The sequence below is a fragment of the Plectropomus leopardus genome, chromosome 15, assembly GCF_026936395.1.
Source record: "Plectropomus leopardus strain MGB_pleo_1.0 chromosome 15, ASM2693639v1, whole genome shotgun sequence".
NCBI classification, from domain to species: Eukaryota; Metazoa; Chordata; class Actinopteri; order Perciformes; family Serranidae; genus Plectropomus; species Plectropomus leopardus.
In genome coordinates, this window is record NC_142190.1 from 23,967,760 (window position 1) to 23,984,988 (window position 17,229).

At 38.9% G+C, this 17,229-nt stretch overlaps 2 protein-coding genes across 2 annotated transcripts; one reads left to right on the top strand and one right to left on the bottom strand.

Annotated features, from left to right (window-relative positions):
- Window positions 1-650: 650 nt before the first annotated feature.
- Window positions 651-6,983, bottom strand: LOC121952557 (choline-phosphate cytidylyltransferase B). Its single transcript, XM_042499317.2, has 8 exons — window positions 6,436-6,983; window positions 4,568-4,667; window positions 2,994-3,110; window positions 2,698-2,849; window positions 2,522-2,600; window positions 2,297-2,439; window positions 1,986-2,174; window positions 651-1,093 (listed from the first exon to the last, which is right to left on the bottom strand). The coding sequence occupies exons 1-8, from the start codon at window positions 6,514-6,516 to the stop codon at window positions 845-847; spliced, it is 1,110 nt and encodes a 369-aa protein (XP_042355251.1). The 5' UTR covers window positions 6,517-6,983; the 3' UTR covers window positions 651-844.
- Window positions 6,984-8,272: 1,289 nt separating this feature from the next.
- LOC121952749 (lipase member H-like) lies at window positions 8,273-17,025 on the top strand. Its single transcript, XM_042499566.2, has 11 exons — window positions 8,273-8,429; window positions 8,970-9,053; window positions 10,410-10,780; window positions 10,878-10,986; window positions 13,455-13,556; window positions 13,654-13,743; window positions 13,889-14,056; window positions 14,210-14,299; window positions 15,713-15,821; window positions 15,933-16,106; window positions 16,198-17,025. The coding sequence occupies exons 2-11, from the start codon at window positions 8,996-8,998 to the stop codon at window positions 16,280-16,282; spliced, it is 1,356 nt and encodes a 451-aa protein (XP_042355500.2). The 5' UTR covers window positions 8,273-8,429; window positions 8,970-8,995; the 3' UTR covers window positions 16,283-17,025.
- The last annotated feature ends 204 nt before the right edge of the window (window positions 17,026-17,229 follow it).

Below are 17,229 nucleotides of genomic sequence, written 5' to 3' on the forward strand. Positions count from 1 at the left end.
TGCATCGCGCATCTTTGTTTGCGTTGCAAATAAATTATTTCTTTAATCAAAGCCCATTTTATAATTTTATTTTTATTAACTTTTAGTTTTTCAGATAGACATACACACAAACGAGAAGATGGGGCTCTGTTTTCAGTTCACAACTTTTGATAAATTTATTTCAGACCAGCTGACTGAACAACACCTCCTTTCTCTTATAGTCGTAGCATTTATCCCAGTGCAGTGCATGTGTCCCTGCTTTAGTCCATAGGTGAAAGGTCATGTCTTCCATAGAGTTTAGTTTAGTCTATAATATCAGTTCACTGTCCTGGACTTGGAGGGCTGTGTTTCAGCCAGCTCCTAGTAATGGCCTTTAACATGCCAGTTTAAGGATTTTGAACAAATAAATGTCCCTCTTACTAATGATGTCCTCAGATATAAATCCCAATGAGGCTACATTTCTATAGGGTTTTTATGTTAGGATTAAGAACATAATTGAAGAGCTTAAACAATACAATCTATAATAAGCTTAAAGAAAATGGAGGCTTATTATAAAATCTAAAGTCTAAAGTCTAAAGAATTAAATTTCAGGTTCCCATAAAAGGCTCTGAATGTGTGTGTTCTGTATTTAACTACTAGACATATCAAAGAGTAACACATGACAAAAGACATTCAAGCTAAATTTTAATGCTCCTTTTCAGTTGAGAGATATTATTTACATTATGATATATTGCACTTGAATAAACCAGTAATAAAGTAGGCTACTTCATTTTTATTGGTTAAACCTGATTAAGTGCCTCATTTACCAGATTAATGTCCAATAGCCTGTAAGCAGACCCACGAAAATGACAAAATCATGATGGGTTCATTGTACATGTTTACTGTATGTTGAGGCAGCTTTGAGAGAGGAGCGTGAGGTCTTTTTAGGAGAGGAGGGGGAAGAAGGAGGGGAGAGAGAGGAGGGGGACGCAGAGGCAGAGGCTGATGTGGAGGCAGGGGAGGAGTTGGGAGAAACGGAGCGTCTTCTGGTGGGACTGCTGCTGGGGGAGCCGCGGGGAGAAGAGTAAGGTGACAGGGCCTGGAGCATGCGGCCACTGCGCTCCTGAATTGCATGCTAAACAAGGAGAGAGACAGAAAAAACGTTTTACTGTGTTATAATGTTGTGTTTAGTTGTTGACATGTAATGCTCATTTTTATGGCTTGGGCTGTATCAAGACACAATGGTATACCAGAATATTTAGAAATCTGGACAGTATGATTTTCAATACAATTAAAAAACAGACGCTCATCTCTCTATCAAAATAATATGGAGATGCAGTGCACAACATGTGCCACTAGAGGTCAGTCTCTTCTGGTTGAACCCTGGCTGAGCTGAGAGAGATGGCAACTTAAAGATGTCAGGAGAACGCATGGATGTATTGGGAAAACGTTACAGGACTAGAAACAGCCAGCCAGCCACAGAGATAGTCAGTAGGAAATTATGGTGGCAGAGCCAGCATATTTCTACATCTAACTGGATGTAGAGACAGCTTAAACTCAAATTTATGGTACTAAAGAAAGCGTGTGCGCATGATTATAATGAAATAGGATCTGAAATTGTTAGAGGTCTTTTTGTTTCTATGATTTTAAAATAAATTTATGGGTATATATATCCATGATAGCACTGTCCTGGTACAGTCTAACTTCAGCTGATTTCAGGAGTGTGTTCATCCTGTCCGAGTTCTGATTTGACTGATCTGAATTATGATGCTGATATGAGGCTTTACATGGGAAGTTCCAAGCTATTTTTTTTACACCTTTCTCATGTTGCCCCAAAAAAACGTTGCCTCAGGCAATTATCTATGTTGCCTATGTAAGTGTAAAATTGACTTTATGGAATCTCCAGTAGTTGTCTGGCAACCACACGACAATGACAAGAAACCAAATTATGTCACTTCTATACAATGCTCCATCAAACAACAAAGGTAATGTAATGTTAATGTAGATTAATAAAAAAGTGAACATGCCCAGGCTCCATCAGGTCCAAAAAGCTCCAGGAAGTTGCCAATGAATTCTCGTGACTTCTCCTCCCACTTGAGGATGAGGTCTTGGCTCTTCTCTTCCACTCTGTAGACAAAGTGTTTGGACTTTTCTTCCACCGTACGAACCGTCTCTTTCATCTTGTCCACCTGCTCCTGGAGCCGGTATTTCTTTTCCTGTCAGTAAAAGACATAGGAAGTGACCAACAATTCATATTGATTTTTTTTCTGTATCGTTCCTTTGAGAAATGTCAATATTCTGTGTTTTTTTTTAATCAATCGAACATAATTTCACAAACTTTAATGAATCCAACATTCAGTTCTCGGGCTGTGTAGCCTCTCTGCAGGTTGCGTCGAACATAAATGTCATAGTCCCGGACTATACGAGTGATCAGATCAGATGTGGAAATGCCTTCTGTCCTCTCAGTGGCCACGAACATCCCTGGCATCAAATCAGAAATTGTTGTCAGTGATGTGAAAGATGACGAAAGCTGAATTCATGATATGAATATTCATGTCTTCACCTGCTTCCTTGATGTGTTTATAAACATCCTGTGATCCGGCAGAGGTGTAAGGGATGTCGTCATGGGCTACAAAGTCGATCTGTGAGAGTAACATTACAGTGTTTAGACTGATTGAACACCAGACATCTTGGTTGTTGTCACTGAGTGACATTGTGAGAAGCTGTGTGACCTTTGACCTTATGTTTTTTGAGGAACTCTGTGGAGAGGGTCCAGGGAGCGTCTCGCACCACCTCGTCAACATAACGGCAGTGCCTCAGGGCTTCATAGCGTTCATCCTCTGTCATCACCGTATAGCCCTTAAACTTGTGGGTGAGCTCGTCACTGCAGACTAGGGACACAGAGACAGAGACTTACGCTTAGTTTTGCAGAAAGCCAAAACCTTTTGGTCCTTTAGGACCAATTTTGATCAAAGGATTTATATTCAGCTACTTAAGGCCGATTTCGTTTACACACCATCAGATCCATACTTTACCTCCTACTATCAGATATGTGTTGGGAAACACATTTTTGGCCTGCATCAGAGCTCGAGCATGTCCCGAATGGAAAAGATCAAAGATCCCATCAGCGTAGACTCGCACCGGACGATGAGCTACAACATAAGAGACATGGTAAATGCATCTTTAAATACCATCATGACATTACAAAACCTCACTTAATTTGTTCTTTTATTTAAAGGAATTTACTGATGTGGTATTTGGGAGCTGATGTCAACTAAATTAAGTATTCCATTGTTATTTCCATGGCCTAGGAAAGTTCAATCAATATTTGTTAACAGGAGTTACTCTCTGCGAAAGCCAGAGACGAGAGAAGTGAGTCTCAAACTTGTGATGTCATCAAGTATTTATGCAGCGTTTAATTCATAGGTCGGAATTTCCCAATTGAAATTTCTGACTTCCGACTTCCAAGCATTCCAGGTGCACAACAGAAAAAGTAAAGAAAAAACATGACAGACAGTGATGAACTGTTGTTTCTGTGGCTAATCCACTGATGATTGCACCATCAGCAGGGTCGCCTCCTTTTTTAAGTAATATATTAATATTTGATAATAATATTATTATAAATAAATGCTAGTATTATAACATAACTAAATATTAACATTTTCACATTGATTTACATGTAGAACAGGTGATAATGTATGATAGTGCATGTATTATTTTAATACATGCAAATATACTTCACGTTGCCTTTTAGTTGATTTCTTACCATTTACAATGTACGCCTCGGTGGCCTCCATTGATGCTGCCATTGTTGTGTGAAGTCAGACTTATGAAGTCAGGGTACATGGATTTGCTCTGACTTCACAAGTAGGAACTCCGACTTTGAGTGGCGTTTCATTGTACTTTTTCCTGGTAGGAGGTCAGAATATCTGGACCTCCAACTTTGAATGAAACACAGCAAAAGTCTGGAGCTTCTCCATAAACAATGAACAGGAGACTGATTCTGTGGACCCATCATTTGTTTGTTTCCTGTTTTATACCCAAATGAGCTTTATTGTATCGTTCAAACTTCTGGGACACAGATACGTACCAATATACTTAGACCATTAGCCTGGGTGATCTCAGTGTCATCTATTACATCTTTCACCATTCACTGTCTGTAGAGCACTTCTAGACTTTATACTCCATGACATCACATATTTGAGTTTTAGCACTCTATATTTTGGATTAGAAAGAGAGTTGTTCATGTTTACTAATATTTTTGCAATGTGTTACACCCTAGGAATAATTTAGGAATTTTGAAAATGGGCTGAGTTCCCCTTTAATACTTTCAATCTCTTGCTTGGTTGAATGGCGTGACACATTCCTGAAGAAACAGATCATAATAATAACAGCTCTACAAGCAGCCAAATGACTAGCAGTAAAACAATATTGTACTGATATTTAAATCCCTTTTTACAGCTGATATCAGCTGATACCAACACACTGAAGCCTCTGGAGTTGGTTATTACCTTATTCCTTGCTGTCACTGACTGGGACTAACAAGGGGTCACTCTACGTTGCATGACATTAATTAGCAATGGAAACAGAAACTAAAGAGAAATGTGACCTGGCGTGCCCCTCCGTGCTTGGGCAATGGTGAGCTTTTCATGTGGGACTTCTGATTCACAGCCTGTGGACTTGGCAAAAGCAGCTGGCTCCCGCAAAGCCTGAATACAGAGAAAGCAGAGGAAAACAAAAAGCACGTGTTAAATTCAATCTGGTGCTGTAGTTTTCCAATCATCCATCCCCTCAACCACATATCCTTTTCAGGGTTTCATCATGCATTAAGTGTCGTAAAAGTACAAACTACATAAGCTGCTATTCTATGCAGACATGCATATTCATACTCGCATTCACGGGCAACTGTAAATTTTCCAGTTTACCCAACCTGCATTTATTTGGAGTGTGTGGGAGGAAAAGGGTGTTACTGGGAGTTATGTGGCATTTAAAACATGCTAGCATTCAAAAACAAAGTGCAGGATGACAGAATACAACAACAACAGATTTATGATAAATAGAGATTAGCAGTTAAGAGTGTCAGTTTCATTTCAGCATGGGGGGGGTACATATTTATTTTTTCATTTATAATTTATTTGAACCAAGGGGTTTGCGGGTAAATTCTGAGCATGAAACGCTTTCATGTTTCTATTAGGGGGGACAAATGAACATGTTCTAAATATTGAGGATATGTCCCCTGTACCCCCCCAAAATCTATGACTACCTTAATAGTGATGTCATGTGTATATTTTGAAAAAAAAAAAAAAAAACAACTTTTCAGCATTTTCTCACTTAGATTTTTTTTTTACAGGTATAATTGTAGGCGCTGCTGTTGCTTTCTATTTTTCTTCAATTAGCACAGTTTTACTCTGGTCATTCAGCTGTTGTTACTGTGAAAAACCTACATTGATAGTCTTTAGTAACTTAGGAGTAGTGACTGGTAGCTACCAAGAAAGTCTTTATCATCTTCCTTTTTTGGTTGTACGTTGGTTGACGCACTTCTTTTGTGACGTAATTTGAGGTTCTTTTTCTGGGAGATTGCAGACAGTGTATTCCATTGTGTAATCAACATTTACTTCAGTATGATAAATTGATGCATGAAATTTGTCTATTTCCAGCTTAATAAAACATGACCTATTGTCAATCTCTCTAGAGCTGACGTAGAAAAAGAATATTCTCAAATTCTGTGAAATCATGACAATATCTTGAAGAAAACACACCATATGTCATGGACTTTGTGTTGTGTGCAGATGCATATACACAGCTTTATCTGCTGTGATGTAAGCTATACTTTGAACTCTGATTCTGCCCAAATGTTTAGTGCTTTTTTGTGCTCTAACATATGTTAGTTTACCTGCCTGAATCTTATTTTGAAATGATCAGCGCTTTGTGAATGCTAATGATTTTGGCCATTCATGCCTCTTGTACATAAATATTTTAGCAAAGATTTGGCCACTTTACACCTTTAGGTAAGAGGTCAATATACATACACAATGGAGACACAAATGTCAGATCTTAATGTGAATGTGTATACTTTATGATTCAATTATTTGATACATATACAGCACTGAAAACTAATCACTTATCACTTGAGAATAATCATGTACTGCTGCACTATACTGACGAAATAAACGTGAGTCATGGCTACATCATCCCACCCATATAACAATTATAACTCTCCACTCCCTGATACAAGTCCTTTAACCACAGCGCAATAGTTTACTTCTGTTTTATTCAAAGCCTGTCACATAAAAACATAAGTCTGACTGACACATGCACCTGTACCTGTGTTCTCATTTCCAGTGTCCTCACAAGTAATGTCCAAAATAAACATTAAAACAACCAGAATCTTCTCTTTGAGACTTCAAGTTCAGATTATTATTTGAATGTAAGAATAAACATGGTGGCCACGTTTCATCCTGACAGATCAAGACTCACCCTGCGAGGGCCTCCTCTTTGGTTCCGTGGGGCCTGTTGTTGCTGGACGTCTCTGCCTCGGCCTCGTCTCTTTCCAGCCATCCTGGATGTTCTGCTCTCTTGTCTTCCAACAACGCCACTGCACCCACCTGCTGCTCCTCTCAGCTGGCCTCACCAGTGTGTACGCGGGGAAATTTCTAAGCCTGTGTGTGTTTGTAAGTATACATCCCATTGGCCTGCCTGACCCTGATGACGGGAGAATGTAGTGGCCAAAGTTCAAGCCACTCTGGTAGTAAAAGTAGCCTATTACAGAAATGAAGATTACACTTATCAATACTCGTGAGAACTGTCTATTCCTTCATTTGGTAACACAAAGGCTTGTAGCAATTGATGGTTTACGCAATGTTACACTATAAACTGTATGTAACAGTCACAGCTAGAAGTGAATGTTAAGAATGCTCATGTTTTGAAACAATTCTCACATTTCCTTCCAGGCTGTGACAAGTGGAGAATAGAGGCTGCTAACAGTGTGACATTTCGTGCAGAGGGAAGCTAGATAAGAGTAATTATAAAGGGTGAGTTTGTGCCCAGAGCTTTTTCACCGGCAGCCTTTGGAACCAAACACAGAGGGACAGCATGTCCCAACATTTCACAAAGCTGTCACAAGTTGCCCATAGTGCATTTTATATCATTTCTGTTTTGAATACAGTTTTAGTCACTGGAAATCAATGACATGCTGCTCCGCCTACTTGTAATAGTACATTAATATAGCAAAAAACAAAACAAACTACATGACCATCGCCCTTTTTCTGAAACATGCGTAGCTACAGTTGCATTCTGTTTAAGGCCTACATGACACACTCATACAAACCACGTCCACCACTAGTACAGTACAAGACATATTTACCAACACAACAGTTATTTGAACTCTGCTACAATGTGATGATATAGTGAATAAATATGAGGCCAAACGTAGCAATAATCCACCACAATCATTTACTTTATTCACTATACACAAAGATGGGCTTTACCCTAAAGAGACAAGGTATAATCTTTACCATAACCTTAACTTCCTCCCTTTTTACCTTACACTTCATAGCTACCTAAGCACTAATATAGCATTGTCTTCAGAGCTTCACCTCCATACCAAAGAGAAAAAAGGGGACTAACCATGTTGGTATGGTGGGAGAGTCAAGTAGCCCTTGGGCAGGTCACAGAGCTGCTTCAGCAGTAGTTACACCTACCTGTGTTTTGTAGTAGTCACAGAGACACAAAGAATAATGAAAGAAAGAGGGGTTTTACCCTAAAATGAAGGTCATTGGTCACCATCCAACACCTAAAACTATCTTTTTTCAATTAGTTTTTGCACATAAATACAATTATAAAACATAGAATGCCTAATTAAAGACAGTCATATATATACAGACACACCTTTACCTACATATGGAAAGATAGGCTAGAAAAAGCTTTCCATCCCAAAAGCAAACAGGTTGTGCAAATGTCACTGTAAACTATACTAGAATTTGTTGTGCAACTTCATGAAAAAAGTCAGGGGAGTTTTTACTGACTCCGTGTGCGGAGGGCCTGACTGAATGGTAACTTTGGGGTGAGATTTTCTGCAAAAGTAACAATTCTTAGGAAATGCCTGCATGTTTCACTTTCACTCTGATTTCTTGCACATGAATAACAAAGGGTTCAACAAACAGAGACTGGGCTGTTTTTACAGATTCAAATCAAGTTCAATGGAGACACAAGAAACGTTCTCATAACCGGTTTGAGTACGCGAGAACCAGGAGTGACTTCACTGGAATGTTTCACCTGTGAACACAATGACCTGGGGCAAGGGGTGTGGCTATCCCTGTGAGAGCATACAGGGCGGGAGTACAGCTGTGTTCCTCCTCTCACTTCCTGAAGTGAACACTGCCCAAATATGTGGAGGCACAAGCAGAGGATGGCATGTAATCTACTGGACCTTTGACACACACCAGACCAGGAAATATTATCCCACGGCGAAGGTAAGATTCTGATAAGGCTGACATGTTATGTTTTCTGATTGCCGGCAACTCTGTTGGAGTCAAAACAAAAGGAGACACTGAACACTCAGTAAACATGAGGCGTCTACTGTAGCTGAAGAACTTAGTCGCAGAAGGATTTCTGTAGATTTCAGTTTCGCTTGTAATCACAGTTTCATTGGTTGAAGTTGATCAAAGTGGGTGGGGCAAGAAAAACAGATTTTTCAACCTGCAAAATACCTAAATGGCAACAATGTAAATGATTTTTTTCACTTATCATGACATTGGACAGTGAGTTGATAAGAAACTGACCTCCTTGCTTCGCTTCGGTCTTGCGAAATTTGCATCCAGAGCAAAAATGGCTAAGAAACACAAAACTAAAGTCTGTGGGGTAAAGTACAAAGTGTCAGAGAAACACTTTAAGAGTTATGTCAATATTCTCATTGTGTTGCTTCGCCTTGTTGTTATAAGTAGTTCAGTTCTGTTAAGTGCCAATTACAGTCTGACAGGTGTATTTTTATGTAATGGTCTGATTGTCTACAGATTACTTGCACATGCTGATGTGAAGCATGTTCCTGTGGCAATACCTGGCACTGCTCCTGCCAATAACTGTTCAAGTATGCAAAGGTAAAGCTCAAAACATAACACTCTGAAATGTACTCAAACACACACACAGTCAAGTGTATAGCAACTCTACTCCTGGGAGGACAAAAAAGGACCGTCAATCAACTTTTAAGGAACTGAAATTTCTTGGGAAAACCAGCACACATGAGTAAATGGCGTTTACTGTGGTTTGACCACTGGCACTGTTCATAGGGCTCTCAGCTGATACATATGTAACTATGATTTACCTATATGGAAAGCCACATATTGCATAACAGTTACTGAGAACAACTCATTTCTTATACATGAAGCTCCTTTTCTATTTCAGCAGAACGTCACATACTGGTTCTTTTGTGTGACATTTTTATTAGGAAATGAAAATTGTGCCTGTGGTACATTTTTACACAATATCAGGTTGATAGTGAGACAAAAATAACTCTAGATTTCACTTTAAGTTCACAAAAAATCATCTTGCTGTAAACACACCTAAATTGCCAAGCAGACTGTTGGTAAAAACAGGTTCTTTTCCGTCTTAATTGTTATGTTTATGTCTTAATTTCAATTGTTTTATCCAATTATTATGCAGTCTGGTAGGCGGCATTAACAAAATCTTGCTGGATTATCAACTTGTTAAATTCTACTGAATGAAGCAGCACACACCTAACTCCTTATGTACCACTATTTTTTTTCCTCAGAGCTGCTAAATTGTTTGCTTTCCCAGTCAAACATGTTCATGACGTGTTTGTCTGGTGGGCGAAGCTGTGTGTGAAAACACTTTCAACTTAGTGTTACATTGAATACTCTCACACTGAGTCATATATGGGACTATGTCACTGATGACGACAGAAACTTTGAATCATAAGTCACTACAGGGTTTCTTGGTAAATGCTTGTTGAAGGGACAGTTCACCCAAAAATCAAAAACACATTTTTTCCACATACCTGCAGTGTTATCAAGATTGTAGAGAAGAAAACAGTTTAGCATAAAACTGCTCCAAACAAGGTCTGTGGATTATCTTGAGTAACTGGGTTATCATTTCTGGAATTTCTGATAGTTTTTTTGTTGTTTTTTTTTTTTTTTTGTTATTGCTGTTTTGGTGCTTTGAGCACCACAAGCCGAGTGCTATCTAGTTCTATTATATCGGAGAGATGGCAGAAATCCTTACGGACAATATTTAACACTCTGCAACTCACACCAGAACAATTTAGATTGATAAATAGCACTACAGGTAAGATGAATAATGGGTTGGGGTTTTTTTGCGTTGAACTGTCCCTTTAAGTTCAAAACTCTCACATTGGTCTCATTTTATTTATTTATTTTTTGACATCACCCCCTTCCTAAGTACACCTTTCTGTGTCTACTTTTTTTTTATTCTCCCAGCTCAGAGATGTGAAGACTTTACCGATCTAGATCTCAGCCACGCAATCATTGGAACCAGCCTCAAAATCAGGTTGCTGCTGTACACCACGGAAAATGATACCTGTGGCACACTCATATCCCACACCAACTTGTCCGCCCATCCCGAGTTTAACTTTTCCACACCAACCACCTTCATCATTCATGGCTATCGGCCTACTGGATCTCCACCGGTGTGGGTGCACACGATCACAAAGATGCTGCTTGAGAGGGAAGACATGAATGTCATAGTGGTGGACTGGAACCACGGAGCTGCTAATGTGAATTATTTCAAAGCAGTGGAAAACACGCACAAGGCAGCTGACAACCTCACCGCTTTCATTAAAATGATGCAGGTACAAGATGTATCTGATGCTACGTGATCATTTCTGTTGTGTCTAAATTAGTAGACTGTGTCATGTGATACAAGACTAATGAGCGATCTTTTTCCAGGAACATGGCGCCTCTCTGAGCTCCATCCACATGATCGGAGTCAGTCTTGGGGCTCACATATCCGGCTTTGTGGGTGCTAACCTGAACGGGTCAATTGGATGGATTACAGGTAAGAGATTTATCTCTCAGACCTATGATTCAAATTCTAATCCTCAAAAGAAAAAAACCTCAGATATAGAACAGGAATGTACATACTCATGACGGGTATGCAATATGGCCAAAGTTTTGTAACAGACTATTTGTAATTTTATGTTACAGTCATCACACAGTAATTGTCCTGTCTGGCTGAACTCATAATAATGCCACACTAAGGCAAAAAACGCCCAAGATTGTTTGTATTTCTTTAAACCAATCACAATTTAGTGAAGGTGCCCCTGCAAAATTGTTTTGGGAGATAGTGGAAGGGGATGAAATTTTTGTCTGAAATAGGCAGCCAATGGCAGGCTTTTAAGCACAGTGTACTATACATCCAGTTAGCATGGCTAATAACTTCCATATAAACAAAAAATAACTGCCTCATGTTAAACAACACTTGACAAGAATAAAAGAAGAAGAAAAATTCTTTGGAAGAATGGAAACTTAAAGGTTCCTGTGTTAGTGTCACAGGTCTAGTGTGATTTTAAAATTTGATCACATCTGGTAAAGAATATTAGGGGGTTGTGCTGACCGAGAACAGCATGTAGACGGCAGGTATGGTTCACAGAAAATCGATTAATTGACAACAAAAATAGTTTAAGGGAAAAGTTAGAACATTAATATGAGTCCAGTTACTCCGACCACACGAAATGTCCAGTGTTCTCTCAGCAGAGAGCAGTCCTATCAGCCTCTTAGCTGTAGCACACAGGTGGTTCTCTGTCCCTTGCAGGCACATGGCCTTGTTGCAAATACAGAGTAAAACCCAAATCAGCGGACTCATCTGTCTCTGCCTCCTCTTTACATCAAGAGTTCATCGAGCATGAGGTGTTATAGATTCAACTTTAACTAATAAAGGTGAACCAAAATAATTAAACAAAATTAAAAACAAAACAAATAGGCCTACCCACACCAATAAATCAAATATAATAAAGGGAAATAATTCAGCAGAATGAATCAATTGGGCAAACAAAAACAATCTGGCAGCTGAACACACTGCTACCAAACATATATTGCCATGCCGGTAAATCAATACCAAGTTATCAAGTTAAAGTGAATAAACAAGATGCATCAAAAAGGCTCTTCCCTTATTTAGCAAGTTATATAGTTGTTAACAATCTGTCTGATGCAGCCGGTGTTACTGTCAGGACTCTGGGCCAACTCCCCACATTTAAGCAGTGGACAATTTCAAAATATAAAAAGAGGGACTTAACTGGAGGAGAGGTGAAGTGTGTCCCTCTCCTTGCAGCATCTTGTTGTTTTCTCCTCCCAGTTTCGTGTGTACAAAGTCTGTGTTGCTCCGCTCTCCCACTATCCTGTGCTCCCTCTCAGCGCACGTACACTGCACACACCTGTGCTGCATCCTCAATAGCTGCACCAATCAGCGCCGGCTGCACCCAGGTGTTCTTCCGGTAACGTGATAAACGCCACTGAAGCACAGAAGTAGCCAAAACCAGACAGCGCCGCCACCAGGACTAAAACACACGCATATCGCTCATGCACACAAATACCCCATCACCTTGTAACATCTGTGATTAAAACGTCACTCTTTTCCTCCATGTCTGCCCCAATCACGTTACTTTGTGAAGCTCTCGGATCCGCAAAAATCCGTGATATACCCCCCCCTCAAATAGCTGCTGTGGTATGATAGCTAAAAACAAATAATAATGATAATCATTCAAACTTTAGCTAAAACAATTAAACTGAAATCTTTACAGAACTGTATTTGTGTGAGTAAAAGAAATCCCATCACCAAAAATTATTAACCTTACATAAATTATTTACCTTACATAACCTTTACATAACCTTTGGGCATTCATCATCTGTATCAGGCAATAAACCTTAGCACCGATGCTTATCGAGGACATTTCATTATAACTGTGACACTGCAGTGAACTTTAATTATTAGACTGTTAACATTACAGGCACATAAGAGCTCAGAGTGTCTTTGCTGATAATGAAAGAGTGTCAGATGTTGCAGATGCAGGATTTTTGTCATGACGAAAAAAATGCCACAGTTTTGATGATTACCTGAAATCTCTGTGGAGAGATTATCTCCCCCGCAGTGCCTTCTGTGTCAGTGAAGTGCAGAACAGATATCCAGGTCAGCAATGCTGCAAAGGACAATCAGGTATAAAAATGAATTAGAATTGGTGTAGGTATCTGGAGTTCAGCCATATAAAACAGATACATGATGGTGTGTTAGAAAAATAATAAAATTTATTTGGAAAACAGCAATACTGGTTTGTCAGATAGGTCAAAGGTTGGTTCAACAGCCTAAAGCAGCAGTGGATGGAAAAGGAAAAGACAGAAAGATCGAACAGTAAAGGGACTAAATCATTATAATAAGGTGAAAATCTGTCTTGTGCTATTTGTGGATCCCATCAGTTAATGTTGGGTTGGATATTATCTTCAAGCTTTACTGAGATCTCCTGGTGTTTGCAGGTCTGGATCCTGCTGGGCCTCAGTTCACTGGGTATCCTCCAAAGGACCGACTGGACCCCACAGACGCCCAGTTTGTGGACGTCCTGCACACAGACATAGATTGTCAGTTTAACTGAATATCATATATTCTCAATCATTCTCAGTTGTTTCATATGTGTTATACAAGTAAATATGATTATGACTGTCATGTCATCCACAGCTTTGGGCTTCAGAAAACCTCTGGGTCACATTGATTTCTATGCTAATGGTGGAACAGACCAACCCGGCTGCCCGAGGACCATCTTCTCTGGTAAGATCTTCAAATAGTGAAGAAAAGAAAAACACCCTCAAGTTAATGATTGAATGTAAAAAATGTAGGATGTTGGATGATCAGTATTATGAGAAGTGGTGCGACGCAGTGTGGAAACAATCCCCTTTCCTGTTTACCCCTGCAGGAGGAGCCTATTTTAAATGCGACCACCAGAGATCAGTGTTGCTCTATCTTGATTCTGTGAATCGGACCTGTGTCAGCACGGCCTTCCCCTGCAACTCCTACAAAGACTTTCTGGATGGTAACTGCTTGAACTGCGACCGCTTTGGTGCTGCTGGATGTCCTGTGTTTGGTTGGTACTTTTAATATCTCTTAGTAATAAAGAATTACACACATTTACACACAATTTTTGTGTGCAAGATAAATGGGTTTCGAGGAGAAAAAAAAACATGAATGGTCTTTTAAAATTGATGTGAGCTGACACAGCTGCTTCTCTCAAATCCAGGTTATGACATCAGAGAGTGGAAAGATGTCCTGCTGAGGCTGCGCGAAACCAAAACTTACTTCACCACAAATGCAGTCACTCCATTCTGCAGTAAGTAACAGAAATCTAATAATCATAATGACCAGACTGAAACACCAGCATGACTCTTTTTGTGAATAATTACTTGACTTCATGTGGTATATCGACACAAAATATTTTAAGTAAGTGTCTTGCCAAACAATGGTTGAAGTTCTGGATGTTGAAGACTTAAGGCCAGGTCAGTAGATATAAAAGAAAAGAAAAAGAAAACTTGCAGCCTAGTTGGCCTTGCAACACAACTCCAAAGGCTTTTGCAGTCTGCTAAAGGAATTGGTCTCTTCCTGGCCTGTACGACATGGGTAAAAGATTAAACCAACAAACTATTCCCGTGCTCACGTAAGTGGACTACTGTTTGAAGACAGACTTGAAAAAATGTGAACCTGTCCTTTAAGATGTTGATTCAGCTGGTTTGGCTGTTACCAGGCCATTAAATGCCAATTATCAGTGGTTATAAGAATCATGGATATGGGTAAGAAGGGGCCTGTCACACTTACTAATAGCTTCAGAAGGCCATTATCGGGCATGAAACGTCCTTTGACGTTTATTGTTGGGCAGTGACCTCTCATGACCGTAATAATTATGATGGAGGAAAAAAGAGGAAGTCAGGACAAACACAGGCCTTTCCCCCAGGAGAAATCAAAAGTCATAGTGACTAATTTTTATGACATATTTTTGTGTGAACCCAATCACATCGTTTTTTCATATAAACCCAAGGAAAGTACATCCTGATGAAATGGTGACTGTTTCACAACCATCTAAATGCAATTGGCCATTTAACGAGCCAGTAACAACATTTAACCCTAAAAGTAGATGTGGCAGGCCCTTTCTAAGGGTAAAGAACGCAAATAATGACCAATTAATGGGCTGATAACATCTGCATTGGATGCATTTTCATTAGAAAGAGTTCATTTCTTAAACATTTATCCCATGTTATACCCACCACTCATACTGCAGGTTGCATTTTCAGTCATCCATCTTACCCCCACTGGAAATGCAGATGTGCCTTGCCATTAGTTCAGAGAAAATATAAATTATTGACTATATCAAAATATTCTGAAAATATCTGAAAAAAATCAGTTGGTTGCAGATCGACACATATAGCATATTCTTTTTTTATTTTCACTGAATGCATCTTTTTCCCACAGTAATGGCATTAAACTATATTTTGAAAGCTGCAGGGCAGTACAATAATGGGATGGACGACTGTAAAAAAAAACAAACAAAAAAAGAAACACCTGCATTTGACTGAAATTCTATTTCATCTGGCAATATTTCACTCACAATGATGATTTGAAAAAAGGTCATAACTGGTCTGTTCGTAGACTGTACTTTCATGAGGGATATAAGTACTTAAATTAAACATCATTTAATGTCAAAATGCTGGACGTTTTATTTTTGAATAACAAATCAAATGTCTTGTTTAAGGAACAAACTACAGGATGGAAGTGATGGTGTGGAACAAGGATGTACGCTGGGGCTACATCACTGTTAAACTTCACGGTGATGGTGAAGAAGCAGTTGCAACCATTGATCAGTAAGTCCTCACTTCATTTATCATGAGTTCTGAAGCACATATTCCACCATGACCTCTCTTTGTCACCCCTGTTAATGCTTTCCTTGAGACGTGTCTTTTTTTCCATAACAGTAAAGCATCAGAGTTCAAGAAGTACACAGAAACCAAGTTGTTGGCCCAGTTTGACAAAGACATTCATTCAGTGAGAAAGGTGTCCCTCAAGTTCTCCACTGGGAATGTTTTTAAGCCTAAACATAAGCTTCGTGTTCTCCGAATACGTCTCTCACATCTGGAACGCAAGGAGAGGTATGTCATGTATTGATTTAGAAAATCTGCTGGATTCAACATATCATTTTAGCTGTTTTCACCACAGTCATAATGACTTTGTCTTTCTCAGGCCCCTCTGTCGATATGACTTCCTTCTCGAGGAGAACAAAGAGTTCAGCTTCAAGCCAATTCCCTGTGAAGACTCCAACTTTTGAGACAAAATCCAACACCACATCAAATATTTCAAACATATGCTCGAAGAGATTCAGCCGACTCTTAATTCCCTCCAGGACTGTACAGGAAAACAATAAGGACTGCAAAGATAGCATATCAAAACTGAAAGAAATGTAATATATGATGTATATGTGTTTTTACTGTAAATATACATGTTTGTTTTTCTTGACATATCACCCAAAAAGCATTTCATTTGTAGAGTGAATTAGACTTTTCCTTAACTGTTTAAGAATCAATTCGTCTCAAATGACTTATGACAAGTTATCTCAGTCATTGACTTTGTGACTGAAATAACAAAATCAAGGCTGGTTTTCAAAGTACAGAGATTTTTTTTTTGTCTGCTCTCAGTCCCCAGATTGTCTCTTAAAATCACTCAATGTCAATTTTGTTAAGCTTGTGGTTTATTGAGACTGAGCGAGACAGTTAAACTGATGATTATCAAACATATTCCTGACCAAAACTTATTATTTTGTAGAATCACACATTTCCCATTAAGACTGAAAAAGCAAAAGTATTAACAATTTACCAATTACTGTCATGAAATGAAAAATTTGATCCCTGATTTTTTTTCCCCACACACAAAGTACTGGCCTTATCGTCTAGAAGATATTTCCTTAATTAAATACAGATATTTTGTAACATATGACATCACTTGTAACTATATATATTTATTTGTGTATAAGGATGTATCTGTAATTATTAATAAAAAGTCAATAATGAGCAACATTTTTAATGAATTCAAAATTCTCCTACACATCAACAATTCACTGACAGCTTGGTCAGTCATTTTTTTGAACAATTAAAAGGCAAATTTTTAGCTTTTTTTTTTTTTTTAATTTTGCATATTTGCATATTCATGTTTGTGCCTCAGCATCACATTATTACAAACTTATGAGAGCGGAGGCCACATGCCTGCAGATAAACTGTT

Coding starts and splice junctions, on each gene's coding strand:
- LOC121952557 (XM_042499317.2), bottom strand. CDS start 6,516: ATGGCTGGAAAGAGACGAGGCCGAGGCAGAGACGTCCAGCAACAACAG. Junction 4,668..6,435: donor AAAGAGGAGGCCCTCGCAGG/GTGAGTCTTGAT, acceptor CTCTGTATTCAG/GCTTTGCGGGAGCCAGCTGC. Junction 2,440..2,521: donor TAAACACATCAAGGAAGCAG/GTGAAGACATGA, acceptor ATTTGATGCCAG/GGATGTTCGTGGCCACTGAG.
- LOC121952749 (XM_042499566.2), top strand. CDS start 8,996: ATGTTCCTGTGGCAATACCTGGCACTGCTCCTGCCAATAACTGTTCAA. Junction 9,054..10,409: donor AACTGTTCAAGTATGCAAAG/GTAAAGCTCAAA, acceptor TTATTCTCCCAG/CTCAGAGATGTGAAGACTTT. Junction 10,987..13,454: donor GTCAATTGGATGGATTACAG/GTAAGAGATTTA, acceptor TGGTGTTTGCAG/GTCTGGATCCTGCTGGGCCT.